General features: G+C 38.9%; 1 protein-coding gene across 1 annotated transcript in view; it reads left to right on the plus strand.

Moving 5' to 3' along the window:
- Positions 1-24,670, plus strand: part of AFG2A (AFG2 AAA ATPase homolog A) — a gene marked incomplete at its 5' end in the record, with an annotated part of 210,022 nt that overhangs the window by 25,050 nt on the left and 160,302 nt on the right. The window contains one exon of the mRNA XM_084886584.1: positions 13,238-13,392. Within this exon, the coding sequence (XP_084742710.1) occupies positions 13,238-13,392 (155 nt within the window). The remainder of the gene's footprint in view (positions 1-13,237; positions 13,393-24,670) is intronic.

Below are 24,670 nucleotides of genomic sequence, written 5' to 3' on the forward strand. Positions count from 1 at the left end.
TAATGGAAAAAATTGAAGTTTTGAGTTGAAATTTTAATTATTTTAGAGGTTTAGTACAGAAATATGGTTACCTTTACCTCTAAGTCATTGATTCATAGCTAATCTAATTTAGTTGGCTTTGAAGACCCTTCCATTAGTGCATTGGTCCTTCTGATCTGGCCAGATTGCATGAATGAAAAGAGCTTGGAGAAGGAAAAATGAGTGGGAAAGGAAAACTTGGAAGATATACTTAGGAGTTTTTCAATATCTTACTTTTGGTGGACAAAATCAGTTTTATTTTATTCTATTTGATCATTATGAAAAGGACTCACAATAGGAGGTTAGACAAAGGCAAATGTAAACATTCTTGTGGTACATTCTAGTCTAGGACAAAGCGCTTTCTGTCTAGTTTCTTGTGCTTTATAAGAAATGGTGGGTTTGACCATGGAACTGAATTATCTAGTGACCAAGAAGGAGATAAATCAGTGGATAACTTTGTTTCCTTCATTCCATTAGGTAATAATGAAGTGTCTGGGTTACAGGCATATCTCATTTTGTTGTGCTTTGTCTTTTTTGCATTTCACAGATGTGTTTTTTACAAATTGAAGGCAAGCCTCTTCACCAGCAAAAGGGATTGCCACTCACTTTATTAAGATACTGGCGTTATTGGGTTGTTCTGGAATCTGTAGTATTTACATAGGCTTTGCTTTGGACTTGCCCATCTAGGAAAGGATTCATTCTTCAATATCCTAATAGTTACTGATTTTCTCATGTATACATTCTAGGTAACTTTGAGGTACATAAACAGTTTGATGAAGCGAAGAGATTTGTAAACACAGTGAGGTACATACTCAAAAAACTATGGGAAATGTAGTGATTTCCCTTTGGGGAAATGAAATGCTGTGGTTATATAGCAAAAGTGACATCTGAAGAGAAGCCTAAAGAAAAAGTAAAAGAGTTCTACAGGCAGAATGAGGGCATGAGAAGGTGTGGAGGAGAAAACAATACCCTTCCCTCCAATTCTTACACCAGCCTTATGATCTGAGTATCATGTATTCTAGAGGTCTCAGCTGGTATGTGCCAGAGCTGGGGTTTAAACTTCAATTCATCTTATTCTAAATCCATGCTTGTAATTAAGTAATAAAACAGACTTTTGTTAGAGTGGTATAAGGCTTTTAAAGTTACTTTATATATGAAACTAAGGGAAGCGTCAATTTATATACAGCAGAAAATATCCATATTTTTTCACAAGTAAGTGTAGTCCAGAAATTAAGTTGTGTCCTGAGACTTTCAAGAGAGAGAAGTGAAATGTAAGACGCATACCAGATGTCAATAGGATTATCTACTTTCACGGGCACTTTACTACCTCAAGAACTTTAGGGAAATAGCAAGAAAATTTGAGAAATTCTAGTCCTTGCAATCTTACATTTAATTGAAAAGGTATGAAAGGATCAGAGATGGGAAGGAGAGAGGCCTCTAACATAAAGATAGATAGATAGATAGATAGATAGATAGATAGATAGATAAAAAGTTGTACTTAGTATATATAAGCAGTAAATAAAAAATTAGCTTCTTATTATGTTAATGGGACTTATAATTGCAAATGATCAGGTATTAAATCGGTCTCTTATTTTCCCCTAATCTAGCAATCAGATTATGAGAGGTAATTTTTAAAAAGATGAGTATTTAGAGTCCAGTAGGAAAAATATGTGATTTTGTGGATATTGTCTTAAATTATTGCTGGCATTATGTTGCTTTGTGTGGTGCTTTCTCACTATATTACAGAATACAACTTAAGAGCATTGTGCTAGAATAATTTTGCAAGGGATTTTTCTAGAGAGTCAGGGAGGTATAGTAAAAAAATGAATTTTGAGGGTTGGACAGACTGCCTTTGAAATCAGGCTTGTGATCTTGGGAAAATTCTTTGTCTTTCCTGAGTCGTAGTTTTCTTCATCTATAAATTGAGGGTGTTGTGGTACACATTATCTAAGTGCACTTGTAAATATGACATTCCCTGGATATAAGGGAGAACAAGAAAGAAATTGAGGGGTCACGGAGGAGGGCAGGAAGAATTAGAAAAAGGAGAGGGGAAAACAACAAAGAATACTCCCTAACTTGGCCTGGTCTCATTGGTCACTTTGCTAATGTGACAAATTGACTTCCATGGAAAGATTTCTCAACTGCCTTAAACCAGTGCTTTTCAGGAGGCCTTTTCATTGCTCAAAATTATGCTGTGTTTAAATGGACAGCTTGAGAATGCCCATTGGCATATCTGGGAAGTATGGCATGTTGACTTCCAGATCTGTGAGGAGATTTATTCCTCTCCACAGGATTATAGTTCCTTTCACATGTTTCCAATTCAGGATAGATCACTTGGAGCAGAGGTTGTCAGACGTTATCATGTGTCAGAATCAACTGGAGAACTTAGTAAATAGATGGCAGTGTGCCCCACTTCCTGAGTTTCTGATTCTGTAGGTCCTGGGTTGCTTGCCTGCGAACATCTAACAAGTTCCCAGCTGCTTTTGCTGCTGCTGGTGTTCGGGGGACCACACTTCAAGAGCCAAGGTCATTGGTTCTTAAACCTCATTATGCATCATGTTCACCTGGGAAGTTACACATGGGCAAGCCTCCTCCCCATGCTTACGGGAGGTGGGGAACTGAAAACAGTATTTACATTGTTTCCCAAGTGATGGTGAAGCAGCCATTTCTGCATTTGCCTTTGAGCGGTTCGAATTCCTCATTTAAGCCTATGGTGCTCCAGTTTAAACCTGTGTGAGCTTGTTAAAAATACAATTCTGGGTCCCTTCCTACTGGTTCATTAGATTTGGTGAGGGCCAGGAGTTTTGCCTTTCTATCAAGCCATAGGTGGTATTAATGCTGCTGTTCTGAGGATTCCACTCTGAAAACCACACTGATCTAAGCCAAAACAGCTCTATGAGTTTTAAAGATTCTCCATAACTGATTTAAATAGCTGGATGAAATTTAGGGAATGTAATTCTCTGACTACCTCTGATAATTTTTAATTTCTTCCCAGAGTTTTTACATTGCAGTAATGTATTCAAAACTATATTATTTAACTCCCACTTAGGAAAAATGAGCGTCCATGTTTGTCTTATGTATAATGGTTTTGAATAAAACTTAAGTAAGACAATTCTGAAAGATAGAAAAACCACAGTATCTTATAAAGGAAATAGTTAAGAACTAATAATACAAATAAACATTGATGTAGGTTTTCCCTGGATTATTTGCTTGCTTATGGTTTGTGGACCTCTGCTCTTTGAGCTTTTGGGTTTGGGTTGTCTGATGTTTTTCCTTCTTCTGGGCCGCCTTCTAATCAGGGAACCTCTGCCCTTTTTAACAAAAAATGTGGTGCACAGATGCCTGGTAATCACATACAGTGAAGTGATTCCAAGTTTCACAAAATCCACATGAACTATATTCCTGATTGTTTTTGTAATGTAAAGGTTGTTCGCAGGATGCCAATACAAAAGTCAGGCTTCCTGTGGTTGGTATATGTTCCTGTGTGCAAGCTTTTTCAGAGGAGGGAAGGTTCACAGTCTCCTCCACAGCCTGGAAGAGTGACACTGCCTCTTGCAATGTGCTTACTCTCAACTTTCTCTTCTTTTTAGTGTTACTAAATACTAATATTTTATCATTATTACACTTAAACAGGTCTCGTAACAATACTTGGTCTCAATAATGATATGTAAGTTGGAAATGCTACAGTGGTGTTGCTTTCAACATTTGGATCTCTTTATCTGAGCAGATATAATGGTAATGTTGACAATTGGGTGTGAAATTTATTTTCAAATGTTATGTTTCCTTTATAATTAACTTTTGCACTAGATCTGTGGTCGGCAAACTGCAGCTTGCGAGCCACATGCGACTCTTTGGCCCCTAGAGTGTGGCTCCTTCCACAAAATACCACGTGTGGGCGCGCACGTACAGTGTGATTGAAACTTCCTGGCCCACGCGCAGAAGTCGGTTTTCGGCTCTCAAAAGAAATTTCAATCCTTGTATTGTTGATATTTGGCACTATTGACTAATGAGTTTGCCGACCATTGCACTAGAGCATGGTTTTATATGTCGTGACTTGTCCAAAATCCTGATGTTTTGTAGCTCACCTTTTAAAGTAGAAAGCAGCTGAATTTTGAAATGTTTTATCTCACAAGCTGTTTACCAACTTAACTCTGACACATCCTGACATTGAATGTCTGTTTGTGTTCCTCCTGGGATTAGGCTCCTTTCTAATGAATTAGTTACATAGCCTTTTATTAATTCTCTCAAAATTTATAATGTTTTAAATTATCAACCTAGATAAGCATACTACACTTTTTTGGAAAGCATGAAATGTTAATTATGTAGCAGAGACATGAATTATATAAACTCTGCTGAATGTTTGAAGATGCTTAGCAACAGTGTTGTCCAAATACAGGGATTTATTATAAACTTATCCTTCTAAGGCTGCCTGTGCCATTTCAGGAGAGTGAGTATAAATAGAGTTGGTTTTTTCAAGAGGTGGATTCAGACATTTTGTTTGCAGAGAAAGGAAGTATTTGCTTCACTAATCTAAGAATTTTATCTTTAGTATCCTTGTTGATTACACATCATTTCATCCTGTTCATACCAAGTACTTGGGCTTTTATAAGACTGTATCACCAAACAGGAAGAATGAAAACTCATATTTAAACAATGATTTTTATCATTATTACACTTAAACAGGTCTCATAACAATACTAAACCTAATGGCTGTAGACATTTCCTGAGATGGAAACTTTTACCTCTCTTATACCAGAGTTCTGAGATATTTATAGCTGTAGTCCTCCCTCCTACCCATTACTCACTTATTTTAAGATTAATTTATGGTGGATCTACTACGTACAAAGTACTTAACTCTTATGAAAGTTTCTCTTTCTAACATTTTCCACTAAGGGTTCTCTCTTACTTTTTCCACCATGTTTGGAGTTCTTCCAATGGTGTTTTCTAAGATAGAATTAAAATATTGATTCTGTGAAAATTCAGTATTTTTTTTTAATAAAGTCCAGGGACATAATAGGGTTTAGTGGAAAGCTTATGGTGTAGGTTCACATGCTAGCTGCCTTTATCAGCTAGCTGAGAGTCTTTGGGCAAGCCATTTAACCTCTTTTTGTTGTTAATCCTCACTCAAGGATTGATTTTTAGAGAGGGCAGAAGGGAGGGGGAGAGTGCCCTTGACCCTTTAGTCCACAGGCCAACACCATCCACTGAGCCAAACCAGCTAGGGTGTCATTTAACCTAGAATTATGTTTCTTCACCTGCTAAATAGGGATAACATATTTTTAAGAATTCTTACGAGGTTTCAAAAAAAGTCTGGCAGCGTATGTCATTCATTCAGGCCCTTGGTAAGTAGGACCTCTTCTCTTAAAAAAAGTTTCATATTTTTATATATTAAATATATATTCATATGTTTAGACATTTCTCAGATAGAAGCTTATTTGAATTTTGGCAACATTCCTGGTATTTTATGAAGTATTCATCATTATTTTGGTACAAGAGACATTGGGGAAATCTGGTGGAATTATTTGCCTTGCTAGAGTAGTGATTTTTTACTGAATCTGGACCAGTGAAGATCTTGCCCATCAAAAAGAATATGCAGGCTAGAGATAGATATGGCATTTTTGAGGGGGTGCCTCTCTGACAGATTTTCTTGCTGAATCAATCAGAGTCACAGTCTCTCCCCTTCCCTGCTTCCCTCATCGCACATGAGTCCACTGTAGGCCTGCAATAGAGCAACAAAACTAAATTTATGTAAGTAGAACGATTACCATTCTAATTAATGTGTTTTATAAGGGAACATATCTTTATTCATTGTTGTAGCTGGATAAGTAACCAGTAATTATATACTATTATCTCTATATATAAAAGCCTAAGTGACTGGCTGGCTGACTATCTGGTAGCTATGATGTGCAATGATCACCAGGGGGCAGACACTCAATGCAGGGGTGGAAATCACAGGCATAGAAACGTGGGACAGATTGATGAATCTCAGAGGGAAGGGGGAAGGAGGGAAAGTGAGTAGAGGTTAACCAAAGATCTTATATGCATACTAGAGGCCCGATGTATGAAATTCATGCAAGAGTAGGCCTTCCTTCCCCCTGCTGCTGGCACTGGCTTCCCTTGCAGCTCTGGTTTCATCTGGAAGATTGTCTGGTCTAATTAGCATATTTTGCTTTTATTATAGACTAGAGGTCTGGAGTGGGGGTTTGGCTTGTACCCTCTGGCAACCCAGTACCCCTTCGGGCATGTCAGAGAGCTGGTTTTGGCCCAATCCCCACATGCCAGGCTGAGGGATCTGCACTTAGGCTTATAGACTAGAGGCCTGGTGCACAGATTTGTGCACTGGTGGGGTCCCTTGGCCTGGCTCGCACCTTCTTGCAACCCGGATTCCTCTGGGATGTTGGAGAGCGGGTTTTGGCCTGATTCCACAGGCCAGACCCAGGGACCCCACTGGTGCATGAATCCGTGCACATGGTCTATAGCAGGGGTCCTCAAACTTTTTAAAGTGGGGGCCAGATCACGGTCCCTCAGAGAGCTGGAGGGCTGGACTATATGAACTACTAATTCCTACTGTAACACCTCGGCTGCGCTCACTGCCCAAAAAACCTGGCGGGCCGGATCAGACTCCTCTGCGGGCCGCATGTGGCCCGCGGGCGGTAGTTTGAAGACCCCTGGTCTATAGTATCTTAAAAGAAAATGAATTTTCCCCTCAGCTTTATAATTCTGAAATATAGTCATAGTTATATTTGTGAAGTTAGGATTTTTCCTACTGCATAAATATGAATATTTTGTCAGTGAATTGGGTATCTTAGTATTACTATTGCTGTTCATTTGAAATGATTGGTGCTGAGTGGTTTGTTTAGAAAAAAAGGTAGATTTGATTCTGTTTAAATTCTAACTGCTATGTAGCATTTACTTCGCTAGTGGAAAATTTTTTGAGTTGTCTTGCCAAGACTAGAAAAGCATAAAACTTGAAAGGTTTTCTATAATGAAAACAATGAAAAACAAATCAGTGTACTAAATAAAAGTTATTTCTAAGAGTTATTCTTGATTCCTCTTTCCTTTGTCAAATCTTATCAGCTCTATTTTCAAAATTTATTCAGAATTTGAGCTCTTAAAAATTAAAAAAAAATTTTTTTTTAACTACTCATTGTTCTTTTCTAGACTATTGCATTATTCTCTATCCCACCTCGCACTCCTCTATTCTTTCTATTGTTTAAACTGGAGGCCTTTGAATTGCAAATTTTGGAGACTTGGTTAGAGATAAGAGTTTGGGAGTTGTCAGTAATGAGATGGTGAATGAAATTACTTAGAATAGTTTAGTCATCCATTCAGTGAATAATAAGACAGTCTGTATCTCTTCTCTTAGAGGCCTTGGGGCACAGGGAAATGCTGGGTGTGACAGCTTGAGGTTACACCAGTGACTTTTAATTTGAAAAAAGCAAGAGCTTTTAGTGCCCTCTTTGAGGGTATTGTACTTGTTTCTTTTCTGTGAAGGAGCAGTGAAAAATGGAACTCTTCCAGTGACATATCTAGTGATACTTATCACCTTGTCTATACTTCATACAGAATTGAGGGAAAGTAAAGACTCCAGATAAAACAGAAATTCAGATAAAACAGAAATTTCCTGGAGTTCTGATATTTTGAGGAAAGTATACTTTAAAAAAGGGAGCCTTACATTTTATTATACTTGCTTGTAGACTTGATGTTCTTGAGTATATTATTAGGAAATTTTATGCTCAACTTTTACAATTCAAATCTGAGCTCCAGAGGCCCAGGTTTCCTGTTACTTCTTGAGACAATTAAATATCTGTAGGTAGGCAGTAATTCCAAAAAAGTATTATTTCTATAGTCGGTTGAAGTTCATTGTTAGTTTCTAATAAACTTAATTATATTTTCAAACAACATAATTTAGCAAGCATTGAGTATAAAATTGTGGGATTCCATATATGTGTGGCTACATGATGTTTGCAGATGATATTGAAGAGCATGAATTTAGAGTAATTGCTTTTGTCCTGAAACGATTATATCTGAATGGTGACATGGAGCTTGAGAGGGGATGTGTCATACACTGGAAGGACTGTGTTGGCATTAGGCTTGCCTGGGGCATTTTGCCTTTTCTTCTTTTCATTGCATCTTGTTTTCTATTCTCAGCTCTGAGAGCATTGGAAAATAAAAAAATGAAAATAAAATAAAATGACACACTTATTGTTTAATTAGTTACACCTGTTTTTTGTTTTAAAGATTTTAAACTGAAGTTTGCTTCTGTTTTTGTTTACATTTTAAAAACTAACTTTAAACTTAGCAAGGAAAGAAAATGTCATAGGTTGCTTGCTCTAAGCTATATTCCTTAATCATGTTCATGTGTCCATTTGCTTCTCTGGTTAATTGTTTACTTCAGCTTTATAAAAATAATTTCTTGCTATAGATTCTAATATAATATGTCCTTGTGAGGAATGATTGATGTCAAATAATTTAACCTTTAAAATCACAAGATTTTAAAGCTGAAAAATAATTGAGAATATAAATTTTGATTTTTCTATTTAATAAATGAGATAACTGATGACCAATGAGGTAGTTTTCCTGAACTACAATAGTAGAAGATATAGAACCATGGAGGATTGATAACAATTATACGATGGCTCCAGGGATCTTCAAAATTGCAAGCTCTGATACTCATGTAACATCTGAAGGCCTATGTCTTACAGCTTTTGCATATCTGTAACTTCCACATTGCTCTTTGTTCCTTTCTGGCAGTCTACTATACTTTATCTTCTCATATAGCTACAAACAAATTAATAAAGTTGGATTTAGGTTTACTTAAAACATATTCTTAAAACATGTCCTTTCATATTTTAAAAATGACTTCGTTAAGGACAGGGGTTTTGTCTTGTTCTATAGGGCCTCCTAGTCTCAAGAGTTAAGCTAATTCTTGTCCCTAGGCCTTTGTTTATGTTGTTCTCTCTGCCTGGAATACTCTGCTGCCTCTTTGTCCTTAAGTTCCATGTTGTCAGTTTAATATCAACTCATTTTTCAAGTCTGACTTCTTGAACTTGGATACATCTTGTAGTCTCTCATCATTTGTGAAGTAGAGGAATATACTAAATGATTTCTGCAAGGGTTTTCTAAACTGTCACTAATCCCCACTAAACTGTTAGATGTCCCTGATATTAGCTGAGAAGAGCACCTCCTAGACTTTCATCCATTTTTCTTCGCTAATATGTGCATTATATCTGTCACTGTACTTGTAAGTACAGCTTTAGTAGCATCCCACAAATTTTTATGACATATTTCATGTGAATATGTTTACCTATTATTTGGATATGTTAAGTTGTGCTGTGTTTGTCATAGAATCAATCTTTGTACTTTACTATTCTTAATTGTGAAAACTCAAGTCTTTTTCATCTTTTGCCTTTTCTATCTTCTCTGTGAACTACTGCTATTTTCTTATTATCCTCATAGACCTCAAGTTTTTACCCAGATTTTAAATTCTATAGTTTGTATTTGAAAGTGCAGAGGTTTTGTTGTTTTATAAACATGTGCTTATAATACTGTCTAATAAAGAGGAAATATGGAAATTGATCGTAATTCCACAACAAAGGTGGGGCGTCCACAGCCAATAAGAAGGGAATATGCAAATTGACAGGACAAATATGGCGGCGGCTGGGCCAGGAAGCTTGCAATAAGTCAAGCAGATGAACAGCATGATGAGTGCTATCAGCAGGCCCATGCTGGCTGTCCACTGCTGTGACAGCGGTTTGGGGCCCTGGTGGGGGGCAGCAGTGAAGTAGGCGGCAATATGGGCACCAGCAGTCTCCCTGTGGCAGCTGTGCTGTTGGGGAGAGGGGCAGCTGATGACAGGTTACAGGGCTTGGTGGTTCCCAGGGCTAGCGCCCTGTGCCCATGCTGAGCTGTGGAGGCCAGGGGTAAAGGGTGTGGTGGGGTTGGGCCACATTTAGGGAATACTTCAGAGGTCAGGGCCGCTGGGCCCACGGAGAGTTGTCATGTCCAGATCAGGGCAGCCGTGGCGTGGAGCTGGAGGCATGGGCACCAGGCGCCTTCCCTGCTGGCGCTGCATGCTGTGTCCGCTGCTGGAGCCCAGCAGAGGCAAGCTGGAGCCACTGCCGCTGCTGGAACAGCTGCCAGGACCTCAGCATGTTTCTGAGTGTGCTGAGCCTGCAGCCCAGGCACCCAAAACCCATCCCACCCCACTCCCACTCCTCCAAGCCAACCTCTGGAGCCTCACATCAGACTCCTGCAGCCAACCTGGGCAGAGGCACGCCCTTAGCTGTATCCCTCTAACCCCCGCCCCAACTCTCCCGCATTTTCCTCACACCCACAGTTCAGAGGCTCTGGGGAGTCCTCTGCAGATCTCCCAGCTAGTGCCTCCCAGGCGCCTGCTGGTTCCTGTAAATGCACCCCTTTCTGCATCCACTGGTTCTGAGGTCCTGTTTCCCCAAGCTCCCTACAGCGTCTGGCTCTCACCTATTATACATCCCTGGCAGCTCCTGAGACCCACACTCTCCTGCACCCCGTTCCTTTCCGCTCTTCTTTTGCCTCCTGCGTTTAGCTCTCTCCTGCATCCCTGCTCCCTGGATCCTCGTTTACCTCTAGTGCCCAGATTTCCAGACGGGCAAGCCCACTCTCTTTCGCTGAGAGGGAACCTCAGCGTTCTCTAAGTGCCTGAGAGCTTTGGACAGCCTATCCATGAGGGTTGGAGGAGTTTGGCTGAGAGATTGTTCCTGAGGTCAGACAGCGTAGCAGAGTGTGTGTAAAACCCTTTCCCCTTCTAGTGGGTACCCAGCCAGCCTGCACTCTGCCAGCTCCGGGGATTGAAAGCGGATGTTCATGGTTAGAGGAAACTTTCCAGCCCAGCCCCTGGCTAAAGCAAACAGTCAGGAATGCTCACTGGGTGCTGTTCTTGCCAGGAGCTTGCATTCCACTACGGAAGATGCAGCAAGGAAGCTATGATTAGTGCATCTGACAGCTAGTCCTGAGGATGGGTAGGGAAAACACACACTCCCCAGTCCCATCTGGTGAATCTGAGTATGATGCAACTGTGTGATGTGTGCCTGTACAACAAAGAGAGAGCTTAAGGAAACGCAAACGTTTAAGTGTAGAGTAAATGACACTGCCACCAAGAAAGAGCACACTTAATTACACTTTGGACATCACACAGTCAGTAAGGACACCTGTATTTTGTGCTTTATGATTCACATGATCTGATCATTTGAGTTGGGCCAATACAAACAAAAACGCACTGTTGGTTTTAGTTGAGGTAATGAACTAAGATTTCAGATTTATTTGTTTTCTCCTTTGCCCAAGTTTCCATGTTCTTAAAACTCTAGGATTAGTTTTGGGAGGGATGAGAGAAGAAAATATGTAAATACTCAGGAGGATTAAAATCAGATAGCAGTTGAGATTATAGCCATAGTTTTTGAGTTGATAGATGAATTGGTTTGAAATTCGTGAGCCTGGCATCTGGCCAGGCTGGGTGCACAACACTTGGGTAATTGCAGGCTGGGCTGAGGGATACCCTCCCTCCCCCCTCATGAATTTCCTGCACCGGGCCTCTAGTGCCGTGGTCAGCAAACTGCGGCTCGCGAGCCACATGCTGCTCTTTGGCCCCTTGAGTGTGGCTCTTCCACAAAATACCACGCCTGGGTGAGTCTATTTTGAAGAAGTGGCATTAGAAGAAGTTTAAGTTTTAAAAATTGGCTCTCAAAAGAAATTTCAATCGTTGTATTGTTGATATTTGGCTCTGTTGACTAATGAGTTTGCCGACCACTGCTTTAGTGTATCCTTTTAAAAAGCATATATTTTCTGCTCTTTCCAAACCCCTTCTTCAAGTGAAAATAATTGGTCTCCTTTATTATTAAACTTTGTGCTTACATGATGTAAGCATGCTGGAAAATTATTAGACCACTTCTCTTGTTTTAATTTTTAGTATCTCAGTACTGGTATAAGTAAGGTATCTGGTCTAAATTAGAAATATTGACAAGTATTGTCATATAGTTACTTGGGACCTTGTGGTGTTTTGAGTACTTCCATTTATGGAAGATTTTTTTAAAAACTGGTTAAATTTTTTTAGGCCACAAGGTGATATTGAATACAACACAGCACCTTATTACTGAAGGTTTATTTAGTTAGTTTTCTATGCTATTGCACCATTTAGCTAAAAAGAATGTTGGGCAGCAAAACAACCTAATTTTACATAAACTTTTATTTTTGTGTCAAGAGCTCTGAAGTGTCTGAGATTTAAAAAAATATATATATATTTTTTTTATTGATTTCAGAGAGGAAGGAAGAGGGAGAGATTAAAACATCCATGATGAGAGAGAATCATGGATCAGCTATCTCCTGCAAGTTCCCCACTGGGGATCGAGCCCTTGACTGGAATTGAACCTGGGACTCTTCAGTTCACCGGCCGATGCTCTATCCGCTGAGCCAAACCAGCTAGGGCAGAAGAGTCTGAGATTTTTTACCCTACTTGCAAATTAACAAGTTTCCCAAGTGCTTATAGAAGACACAGTATTCCTGGTCACTGTCAAAGGACAGAATATTACTGAAAGCAGGAGAAACAGCCAGAGCAGTGGCATTTGCACCAGTTCCCTGAACCTCAGTTTTCACAGAATGACACAGAGAGAGGCTGGGTGACAGCCCCTAGAATCCCCTTACAGGTCTCTTCCATCCTATAATAGAACATAACATTGAAGCCTGGCTTCCTCTGGAATTCCAAAACTACATTTCTACTGTCAGCTGAGTATTTCCTTTCAGATGTTCTGCCAATACCTTACCAAACTTGTAGCTCTGGTCTGAATATATTGACAAAAAGTTCAGAAGCAAAATGTATGTTATTATTTTAATATTTTATCCTGTTAAAGGAAATTCTCCAAACAGATTATTTTGATGAACCTTTATGGTCTTTTTTATGTATTTTGTTTTATTTTATTTCACAATTCTAAAGTATCTGTCTTTTCCTATTTCATATCATTTTGTTGTATTTTCCCTACCAAACTAAGCATGTGGAGTTTTGCCTTTATTCCCCACATTATTCCATATTCTTCTCCACCCTCCCGCCCCCATATATACACACAAGCACAACACATTTGAAATGCTAAAATACGCATGAGGTTTTGGGTTGTTGCTATTTTTAATGGTAATGGTTCAGTCTGTATTTATGGGATAAAAGATAAATATTGTGTTAATTTGCTCTTTGTAGGTCTCAGTGCCATGCGGAGAGTCATGAGGAAACAGCCTAACCTCCCTGACAGCAAGCTGGCTGCATTGGTGAAGATCACTCTGAATGATTTCTTGCAGGGAATGAATGAAATCAGGCCCAGTGCCATGAGGGAGGTTGCAGTTGATGTCCCAAATGTAAGTCATTTGTACCCCCCATGCATGCCACACTGTTTGAATTCAACTCTGAAAGAAACTATGACTCCAGGGAAACTACCTTCCTAGGCTAAACTTTAAAAAAACGTTTTTTAATTGAAATTTTTGTGGGGATAATTGTAGATTCAATGCAGTTCTAAACAATACTATAGAGAGATCCTGTGTATTGTTTACCAAGTTTCCCCTGGTGGTAACATCTGCAAAACTAAAGTACATTATCACAAGCAGGATATTTATATTGTTGTAATCACTGATCTTATTCAGATTTTCCCAGAGTTACTTGTATTCATTTGAGTGTGTATATTTACACTTATGCAGTTTTATTACATGTAAAGGTTGTGCATCTTGCCAGAATCAAGATGCTAAAAAGCACCACCATCACAGTGGTCCCCTGCTTTGCCCTTTTATTAGTATAATAATCACACCCACCTTGTTTCTACACCCATCTCTTAACTGTTGCCATTTCAGAAATGTTAATGTAATTATATAGTATAGAGCAGTTCCAGATTAGGTTGTTTCACATAATATAATTCCCCTAAAGATGCATCCAAATTGTTATGTGTATCAATAGTTGGTTCTTTTCTATTGCTGAGTAGTATTCTGTGGTATATGTACCATAGTTTAACCACTCACCTGTTTGTTAAAGGATATCTGGGCTGTTTCCATTTTGGGGCTATTATGAATAAAGCTGCCATGAATATTCTTGTACAGGTTTTAAGTGAATGTAAGTTTTCATTTCTCTGGAATAAATGTCCAAGAATGCATTTGCTGGGTAGCATACTAATTGCATGTTTAGTTTTATCAGAAAATGTCAATGAGGCTAATTTCAGAACAAAAATATCATCTAGTTATGATGCCTTCTAATGATGCCTGATGGATTGTGGGGTCCTTTTACATTTAGTTTATCATAGATAGTCTTTGCAAAGTTCTCAATCTAATCACCACAAGAGCAAGAAGTTGCCTTTTCTGTGTGGATCATTTGTTACGTCCTCTGTGTCCCAAGTGGGCCGGTTATATTAATACTAGAGGTCTGATGCATGAAGATTCATGCAAGAATAGGCCTTCCTTCCCCTGGTGCTGGTACCCAGGACCTGGGCCTTCGCTCTGGCCCCTGCCCTCCGCCTATGCTGGCCCAGAGCCGCCTTCTGCCTTCACGCACTGCCCAGAGGCGGTGCGGAATGCCTGAGTCATAGTCGCAATGGCCCAGCTGCGTCACTTTGCATATTCCATCTTTATTAGATAGGACTAGGAGCACAGTGCGTGATTTGAGATCTCACAGCACCACTCACGCTTGAGTGGATGGTCCGGCTCTGCCTTGCTCCCAAGGCCCCACAGCAGCCATGACTGCTGCCAGTCTGGCCCTGCCTCGCTCCCTGGGCCCTGCAGCAGCCGTGGCCACTGCTGGTTTGGGCCTGCCTCCCTCTTCGGCCCTTGAAGCAGCCCCAGCTGCTGCTGATCAGGCCCTCCCTCAGCACACATGCCGGAGGCCTCTGCTGCCCTGCCCCTGATGCTGCGTGTGCAACTTCCTCCTGTCTGGTTGACCTTTTATGGCGTCCCAGTTAATTAGCATATTTCTCTATTTTATGTATAGATATAGATTTCTGGAAAATGAACATTGAAACAAAGTATTGGTAGTATTGCGGTAGAGGATGGGCCATTAAGCTTGTCTGACTGAACTGTGTCTCTGTGTTGCTCAAGGAAAGTTAACAGATTGCTCTCTATCAGTTTTAGGAGAGTTCTGATAGAGTGGAATTTTGCACTGTTCTTTCCTTTTGCCTCTATAATATCAGACCATTTAAATTTCTCTTTTGAAGTAGTCCTGTTACTGCTGAGACACTCTTTTAAAAGCTCTAACATTATAGCTATTTGAAAACATAGAGCCTTGTTAGAGAGTAGAAGTAATTTTGAACCATTTGCCTCATTGTGTATAGATGTGTTAATATTCACAGTTTTCTTGGTCATTAACATTTTTTAATTGTAAGCTAAAAAGTAAAAGACTCAAAAGATAGCAAGTCAACAGACTGGGGGCAGCTCCTGTGTTGAGCATCTGCCCTTGGTGGTCAGTGCGCATCATAGTGACCAGAAGTTCTGCCGTTTGGTCAATTTGCATATTAGGGTTTTACCATATAGGATAAGTTTGGGAAATGCTGGTGTAAATAAAATCAACTGTATTTCTTTGCTGCAGGATTTCTTAGTCTTTTGATATAGAGACTGAAGTGTCAAAAGAGCTGTTATGGACACTTATTTGACCATGGACTATGTGGAACAGGGACTTGTGCATTTTGCAGTGTGTCAGATTGCTAAAAATGACCACAAATTTTTCTCATTACTGTGTGTTTGCCCTTTGTACTGTAACTTTGTAGTACCGTGTTTCCCCGAAAATAAGACATCCTCCGAAAATAAGACTTAGCGAATGGAAAGATAAGACATCCTCTGAAAATAAGACCTAGCGCAACTTTGGGAGAAAAAATTAATATAAGACACTGTCCTATTTTCGGGGAAACAGGGTAGTACCTGTCATAAAAGAGATAGAGTTAAGTTTTTTCCCTTTTGAATCTGTACTTGCCATGTAACTTGCTTTTGCTAATAGGATATTTACAGTCATGATGCAAGCAAGCTTGAAAGCACTTGGGGCTTGCCAGCTTTTGCTGTCTTTGAAGAAATCTGTACTCTTTTCCTGGGGGATGAGAGATCATTGGAGCAGAGATAAGTCCTCCTACCTGAGATCCCCTTAGTCCAGCCATCTACCCAATTGTCAGACATGTTGCCACCCCAATCGAAGTTGCCCAGATCAGAACCCCAGTAAACCCTCAGAATTGTCAGAAATAATATGTCTGTTGTTTTAGCTACTAAAAGCTAAGTGATACACTTGTTAACTTAAAGAACACAATTATTTTGTAAATAGTGCCCAAGAGATGGGAACATCCCCAGGGCCTACCTGCTAGTTTAGGCTACTTACTGTGATTTTGAATTCTTTTTAAAACATTTTTAAATTTACTTACTGAACTTACAGCCTACCTCTGGAGTTTTCCAGAAGCTCTGTTGGAGAACATACTAATTTAGTAAGAATAATTTTACAAATAGGGTTATGAAATAGTGAATGGTTAATTTGGGTTAGTAGAAACTTTTCATTTTTTTGGAATTTATGGTCTAAAGTTTGGGCACATTGGAATGAATACTTTTATTTGCAGTATTTATCTTAATTTTATTGGCTACTGTTGCATAGTATAATGGGTCAGGTAGATGCTAACCATAAAATGCCACATGTGAAAATTTCAGATGATAGGGCTATAAATCAATTACACCATCCAAAAACACTTCAGTTTAAAAAAAACTTTAGGAACTAGGGAAACATACAGTGAGGTTTTAAACTTCAAGTTGCTGCCAGTGGAGAATGTGTTTAAACAGTGGCTGTCAGCTCTTGGACCTGCTGAACTGATTTATTCATCGCAGGAACTGGTACTATAACTGCATTTTTAATTGAGCTAATGAAAGATTTTTTTCTTTATTTTCTTTTGATACAGTATTTACAATCCATGGACTGGTGCCATTTTCCATTTGGCACTTTATGGTTTGGCATGGGGCCATGGTGTCCTGTGATGTTACTCATGAGCTCCGGCGTGGTTAGCCCTGGTCAGAGGACTTTCTTATATTGCTTTTTATGCCACTTCAGATTGTAAAATTTCCTGAGAAGTCAACATTTCTATAATTGGATTCCTAAACTTCACCTTCTGATTTCTGGCTACTATATCTACAAAAATATCTCCAAATTATTTCTGCAGAACATTTAATGCTTATTTTGCTATAGAAAACCTGTTTCAAGTAGCTATTTAATTGTGAACATTTTTTAATAGTAAATTGAGCATTCAACATCTTTTGAGAAGAGATTTTAGTGTGTGAAATTAAAACCTTGAAATCACACTTGCCTATTTATATTTAACTTTGAAAGAAATGTTTTAAGATGGGAATGTTGCCAGTTATAATATAATACATTATTAATTTTAGGAGACCATAAGTGTTAGCCACTTACTTAAATTAATGGTCCCCCCCCCCTTTTTTTTTTTTGACATTCTGAAATGGTGATTATACCAGTTGGTGTATTAAAAGTCAAATGCATTTTACAATTAATTGGTAATTAAAGTCAAATGCATTTCTTTACCACTAGAATTCCTAGAATCTTTGAATATTCTAATATGTATTGTGAAAGTTCAATTTTTCACTCAGAGATAACAACTGTTAATATTTTGTTACAGTTCCTATAGATTTTAAAGATTTTTTTTTTCTGTGTAGATGGATATTTTAGTATAGGATATAATTTTATATTCTGCTTTTTTTCACTTAAAATTATATGGTAAACATTTTATTTTAACATTTATTGGCTAATATCTTTTTAATGGCCAAATAATAGACTTAATTAGATAAACTGTAATTTGTTTTACCCTTCCATTCTCAAATATTTAGGCTTTTTGTTTTTCCCTAAAATGGTTATAAACATGATTTGTGTCCAAATCTGCATTTATGATTCCTAGAAGTTGAATTACCAGACTAAAATATCTGCTTTTTAAAGCTAAGTTGTTTTTTTCAAAAAGATTGCTCTAATTTACTAGTATAATTGTGTGATAAAATTTTTAAATTAGAAAGAGCTTAAACAAAATTTTATCTTATTGTCACTTTAGTCCTTTTTTTTTTTTTTTTTAAACTCTCTACTACAGTTTATTTTCTTGACTGAAAAGATCCTCTTTATTATTATGAGGAACGCCGTAGCAGATTTTGCTCTAGATAGAATGTTGGTTTGTGGACCAAAAGGTCCCAGGTTCGATTCCAGTCAAGGGCACATACGTCATTACTGGGTTTCAGGCTCCTCCTGGTTCCTGGTCAGGGCACGTGCAGGAGGCAACAAATTGATGTTTCTCTCACATCAATGTTTCTCTCTGTCTCTCCGTCTCTCTTCCACTCTCTCTAAAACAAAACAAAAACACAAAACATAAAGAAAACAAGACAAAATTATTATCAGGAATAATACTGGATAATTTTCAGATGCATAGAGATTTTAAAAAGAAAATGAAAAATAACTGTAATATCTTCTTCCTATAAAAATGTTCAATTTTTATCAAAAGGCTATAGCTTGATGATTTTTTAAATGGATTTTAAGTTTTATGAGAGCAGAGGTTCTTTTTATTTTTATCCTTAGTATTTAGCATATGACTAGCACATAAGAGATGTCCAATCAATATTCAATCAATATGAATGAGTGAATATAATTTTTCGTGGAAAAATGTATTAGATGGTGTTTCACTTATATCTGAAAAAGTATGTCATCTTCCTTTTATACCAAAATATAATATACTTGGTTATTATCCACAGTCTTCATATTTTTCATATTTTATAAAGCAGTTGATTTATGTGGTGAAATTTGATCCTTACTGTTTATTCAATAAATATAACATTTTTGGAATTAAGATGCCTGTAATAGTGCTAAGCTGTCTACTCTGTAAGGATATAGAATAGCCCTTTATATTTTCTGCAGAAACATGTTATTTCCTTAATCTATTAAAAATTCTCATTAAGATAAAGAAAATATGCTTTCAATATGTGGTATTTTTACATTATTATTGTATTTACACCCTAGCAATTATTACTGATAAATAGTAATCTTAACCAAATATATACCAATTAATTGTCATCAAGCTTAATTCATTTATGAATCTTAACCTCCCCTTCCTGACCCCCAGGCTTTCCCTATTTCATTTTATGTAGTTTTGATTTATTACTTATTATCTGGAAGTAATCCATCTTTATACTTGTGATACTCCCTTTGGCTTACATTTTTCATAATTTAGATACTTGGTTCAGAATAAGCTAAAAGCCAATAAAAAGATGGGGCTTTACTTTCATGTGAACCTATGATTTCTTTTGCAAACGGAGCCTCAGGATCCCAGACCCCTTTGTGAACTTGGGTCCAGGTTAAACTTCCAAGTAGTCAGGAGTCACATTGAGTGTATACCACATGTCATTAGTTAAACCAACACTCCTTATTTACTCCCATTTTAGAAAGTAGAAAACTTCTTAATTGTATAAATAATCAAAAGGCTTTCTGCTTCACTAATTACATATTCAAAATTTACTGGTTTATTTTCATTTGGCACCTTTTCAGATGAAAGGAGATCATCAGAATGTGACAAGCCAGTTGAATTTCATAGGATGAGCTCATTAGCATTACTTTTCTGGTGCAGAGATTTGAGTTAAATAGTTTAATTGACCATAATTACAGTTCACTCTTCATATACCCTCGGGATAATTAGAAAGAATTTGAGTTTCTGTATTTTAAAAACAGCACTGTATTCTATATTTTCTTTTTTACAGATTCAAAGAATTGAGAGTTTCTGTGATGCTTTCCTAAACAACAGATTGCTTTTTTTGGAATAGATATTACAACCTGTGGAAATTCTATTAATTCCACATTGGTTCTTGGCAGGGCTTTTGAAATCGGTTTCTTTTGATTTGGGTTCTTGTTGTCTAGACAGAAGAGTGTCTTCTATCACTCCCAAGATCCCAGTCTTCCCTGCCAACTTCTCTTGTACATTTTTATAGTTTTAAGTAATAACAGTTGAGCAGGAAGGCACATTTGGGAAAGTAGATTACTTTTAACCAGGAAATACTCTGTGCCAAAATCAAGATTGTAGTTTTAGCCTTATTACATATTTTAGAAGTTTAACTCTTTTGTTCCACTTTTCTTTTTATACCTTACTTTTCTCAGACTTTTTTTATAGTAGCAGAAATGAAGAGATACAAAAGTTGGTGGAAGAATCACCATTTTCTTTTTCTTTTTCTTTTTTAAAGTATATTTTATTGATTTTTTTACAGAGAAGAAGAGAGAGGGATAGAGAGTTAGAAACATCGATGAGAGAGAAATATCGATCAGCTGCCTCCTGCACACTACTACTGGAGATGTGCCAGCAACCAAGGTACATGCCTTTGACCGGAATCGAACCCGGGACTTTTCAGTCCGCAGGCCAACGCTCTATCCACTGTGCCAAACCGGTTTTGGCGAATCACCATTTTCTGTTCTCAGTTCTGATCCTGGTTAACTTTGGTGAAATCAGACACTTCCTTAAATATAAACGGCAAATTCTTAATTTGTGTTTTTTTTATGGGTGTCTTTTGACTTTATAAATAATGTTGAGGAAATTTTTAATAATGCTGCACTTGTGTAGTTGATCAGAACTCAATAAAACTTGATGAGTGTTTGCTAAAAACATATTTTCCTTTGGAGCAAAGGAGATTATTGGTCGGGTTAATGTGGTTCTTTGTGGCACTACACTTCTTCATATCCCCTGCTACAGGAATGGGGAAATTGCACATTCATCTGATCTCACCTGTTAGTCCTTGTGTTCCAATACTTAGAGTGATATTTCCATGAGAAATTACTGACCTGGCTTAAAAGCCATCAGTATCTCTACCTGTTTATCATCTCTAAAATGAAGTCTAAGCTTTTTAAAGTTGCTATTCTTAACCTGGCTCATTCCTCTTTCACTTTCATCTTACATTAGTATTATTAAACCATTCTGTTGGTGGCGGTGGTACCAAGTCAGATTGGACCTGGGTTCAGCAACCTCGGTTCTTGAGTTCTGGCTAGGAAAGGATTCAGAGCCAAGATTCAAACTGTAAGAGAACATCCTATATAATAAAGAGATAATATGCTAATTAGACCAAACAGCAGAACAAATGTGGGATGACCTTCCCGATGAAGCTGGGGCTGCAAGGGCCAAACCCCTTGCACGAATTTCATACAACAGTCCACTAATGCAACAGTCTATACTAATAAAAGAGCAATATGCTAATTAGACCTGGAGACCTTCTGGGCCTTCCAGACAAAGCCAGGAGTTTGGCCAGCCTGCAGACCACCCCCAAATGGCCCTCAGCCCCTCTCCCAGACTGGCCACGCCCCCCAGCGGGGACTCCCACCCCGATGGGGGCGTGGCCAGCCTGCAAACTACCCTAGACCCCTTGCCCAGGCTGGCCCTACCCCCCAAGGCGATCCCCACCCTGATCCTTGACCCTATTTAGGGTGACCAGCTCGCCCCCACCCATGCACCAGGCCTCTAGTTATACTAATAAAAGGGTAATATGCTAATTAGACCAGGAGACCTCTGGATGTCCTTCCGGACAAAGCCATGGTGGCAGGGCCGAGGCAGAGGTGGTTAGGGGCGATCAGGCCAGGAGGGGAAGGCAGTTGGGGGTGGTCAGTTCCATCAGTGGTTGCAGTTGGGGATGAGAAGGCAGGCCGGGGGGACGGGGGACAGTTGGGGCCAACAGGCTGGCAGGCAGAGTGGTTAGAGGTGATCAGGAAAGCAGGCAGGTGAGTGGTTAGGAGCCAGCTCTCTCAGATTGTGAGAGGGATGTCAGACTGCTGGTTTAGGCCTGATCCGGCAGTTAGTCATCCCTTGAGGGGTCCCAGATTGGAGAGGGTGCAGGCCGGACTGAGGGACTCCACCACCACCACCACCACCACCACCCCCTTCTCCCATGCATAAATTTCATGTACTGGGCCACTAGTTTATTTATAAAGTCACAGAGGTAGAAGTAATTTGTAAAAGAAATGGGCTTAGGAAGCAAGTTCTAGAAGTAAAGAAAGGGGCTCTTGGAGCTTGGGAGTGAGGAAAGTAATACCCTGTTTCCCCGAAAATAAGACAGTGTCTTATATTAATTTTTTCTCCCAAAGTTGCGCTATGTCTTATTTTCAGGGGATGTCTTATCTTTCCATGCCATAGGTCTTATTTTCGGGTAGTAATGTGCCTGGAGGGAGGGAGAGCACACTGGTCCTGAGGTCAGCTTTGGTGTAGCTTATCTAGTTTTGTAGGCCTAGTTGTTATCTCTAGGGAGGCCAGGTTAGGGAGTCCAAACTGGATGACCAGCCATATATTAGGGGAGGAAGTTCACCCTGGTGATGAGGTCCCACCCAACAATTGGTCTTGGCTAGGCATCCAGGGCTTTTCACCCTGGTGACCTTCTGTACCTAGCCCATTGCCCCAGGTAAACTTACCTGGTCAAACTGTTACAGCATAGCCCAATGCCTCAAGCATACAAAAATACTCTTAATCAGGTGTAATATTTAAAAGGCCCAGAGATTATCTCCCAGATGCCTGACAAGGGCCACTCCTAAAGTCTGCCCATTCTTTGGAATGGGCTGGGTTTGAGCAACCCAGGCCTTCTGAAGCAAACTTTTCTAAACTTGAACTCTATCACCTTACTAAACTCCATACAATCTGGATTTTATTAGTTTTCTCCTAATATCCTTTGTCTAATTAAGGATCCCATTTAGGCCATCACATTACATTTAGTTTTCTGTCTCCTTAGAATTCTCTGAGCCCTGACAGTGTTTCTTACTCTTAGTTTTTTAATGGCCTTGACAATTTTGAGGTTTGCTGGTCAGGTCTTTTGTAGAATGTACTTCAATTTGACTTTGGCTGTTTTTATTATGGTTAGTCTGGAATTATGGGATTTGGAGAGGAAAACCACAGAGGTGGAATCCATTCCCATCAGAGCTTAACAAGGGTATAATATTAAATTTGAACCTTTAATTATCTAATTTAAAAAATTTCCAGCCCCTCATTGAGTACTTAACCAGAATTTAGGCTGATGTATGGCCTACATGCAAAATTTGTTCTCAGTGGCTCTTAATCATGTTTAATCTACAATCTTCCTCTTTTCAGTGCTGTCAAGATCTCTAATGTTCACAACTTTAAATTTATCTAGAGATAGTAGAGAAAGGCAGCTAGGATGTAGAACAGTAACCCATCAAGTGATGAATCTGGGAAGCTCAAACAGATCTCTTATACCAGATTAGAATGTGGAATAAAACGTAGTCAGGTCCCCAACTATGACTGCTATTATTTTCAGATGCATCTCTTCCCCAAGATGAACTAAAGGTAATTATTAGGGGCTCCAAATGGTTCAACCTCATTCATTATCTTTCTTTTTAAAAAAAATATATTTTATTGATTTTTTACAGAGAGGAAGAGAGAGCGATAGTTAGAAACATAGATGAGAGAGAATCATCGATCAGCTTCCTCTTGTACACCCCCTACTGGGGATGTGCCTGCAACCAAGGTACATGCCCTTGACCGGAATCAGGCCGTCGTTCTATCCACTGAGCCAAACTGGTTTCGGCACAACCTCATTCATTTTCTTCAGTTGCCTCACTCCCACTCAGTATTCATGTCCCTGCAAATGTCAGATTGTCTAGAAACCTGTACTCTTCAAGCCCGTGGTATGCTCTTGTAGTGTCCTGTATTTTTTTCTAGTTTTAAATTTAAGTAATTAGGAGTACTATATTTGTTTAATGTCTGCCTCTCCTTCCAGACTGTAAGCTCCACGATATAGAGACCATGTCAGTCTTGTGCATTCTTCATCCCTCACTCTGTACATATCTGAGTGAATAAGTGAGTTAATGAGTAGATGAATGGATATTTGATATTAAAACCTCTATCAACTACAGCTATAGGAGTTGGATCTCTTGTTGATACCTGTAATACCTGCCCCATACTTATCAGAAGTTATAAAAGATAAAATTTAGACAACTTTTACCCTAGAATAATTTTTGCTCAACAATCTACCACCTAGGCCTGCACAGTTCTTGAGACTTTCTTGACCTTTCTCAATGAATATGCTTATGATTAATGTCTAATTTCTCTAGGCAACTTCTTCCTCCACAATTTTCTTTTAGCATCATCTTTCAGGCCTGATTCTTAGGCTGAAATTTTTAGCTATTACATGTAGCACATTTAGCATCCAGGTACAAGTTTAATTATGGTATAAGGAAAAATCTTTTTCTTTTTCTAAATATTGACCATTATTAAGACTGTGCTGTGAGAATTGTTTCTGAAATCTCCTTTATTCTTTGTCAGGGCATTCTCATTCCTCTGCTCTCATCAAAACATCAGTGACAATCCTCTTTCCCCAGCATGTTGGCTCTCTGGCCAGCTTTAGTTATTTGCCCATCTGGGAACTTCCTTTCTGGTCTGTATCTCAAATACAGAATCCGAACTACTTAAGAATTTACTTACATGAGCTGAAAATGGTTTGGCTCAGTGGATAGAGTGTCAGCCTCTGGACTGAAAGGTTCCAAGTTCGACTTTGGTCAAAGGCATGTACCTTGGTTGTGGGCACATCCCCAGTAGGGGGTGTGCAAGAGACAGCTGATCGATGATTCTCTCTCATCGATGTTTCTAACTCTCTATCCCTCTCTCTTCCTCTCTGT

The sequence above is a fragment of the Pipistrellus hanaki genome, assembly GCF_964339955.1.
Source record: "Pipistrellus hanaki genome assembly, chromosome: 5".
NCBI lineage: Eukaryota > Metazoa > Chordata > Mammalia > Chiroptera > Vespertilionidae > Pipistrellus > Pipistrellus hanaki.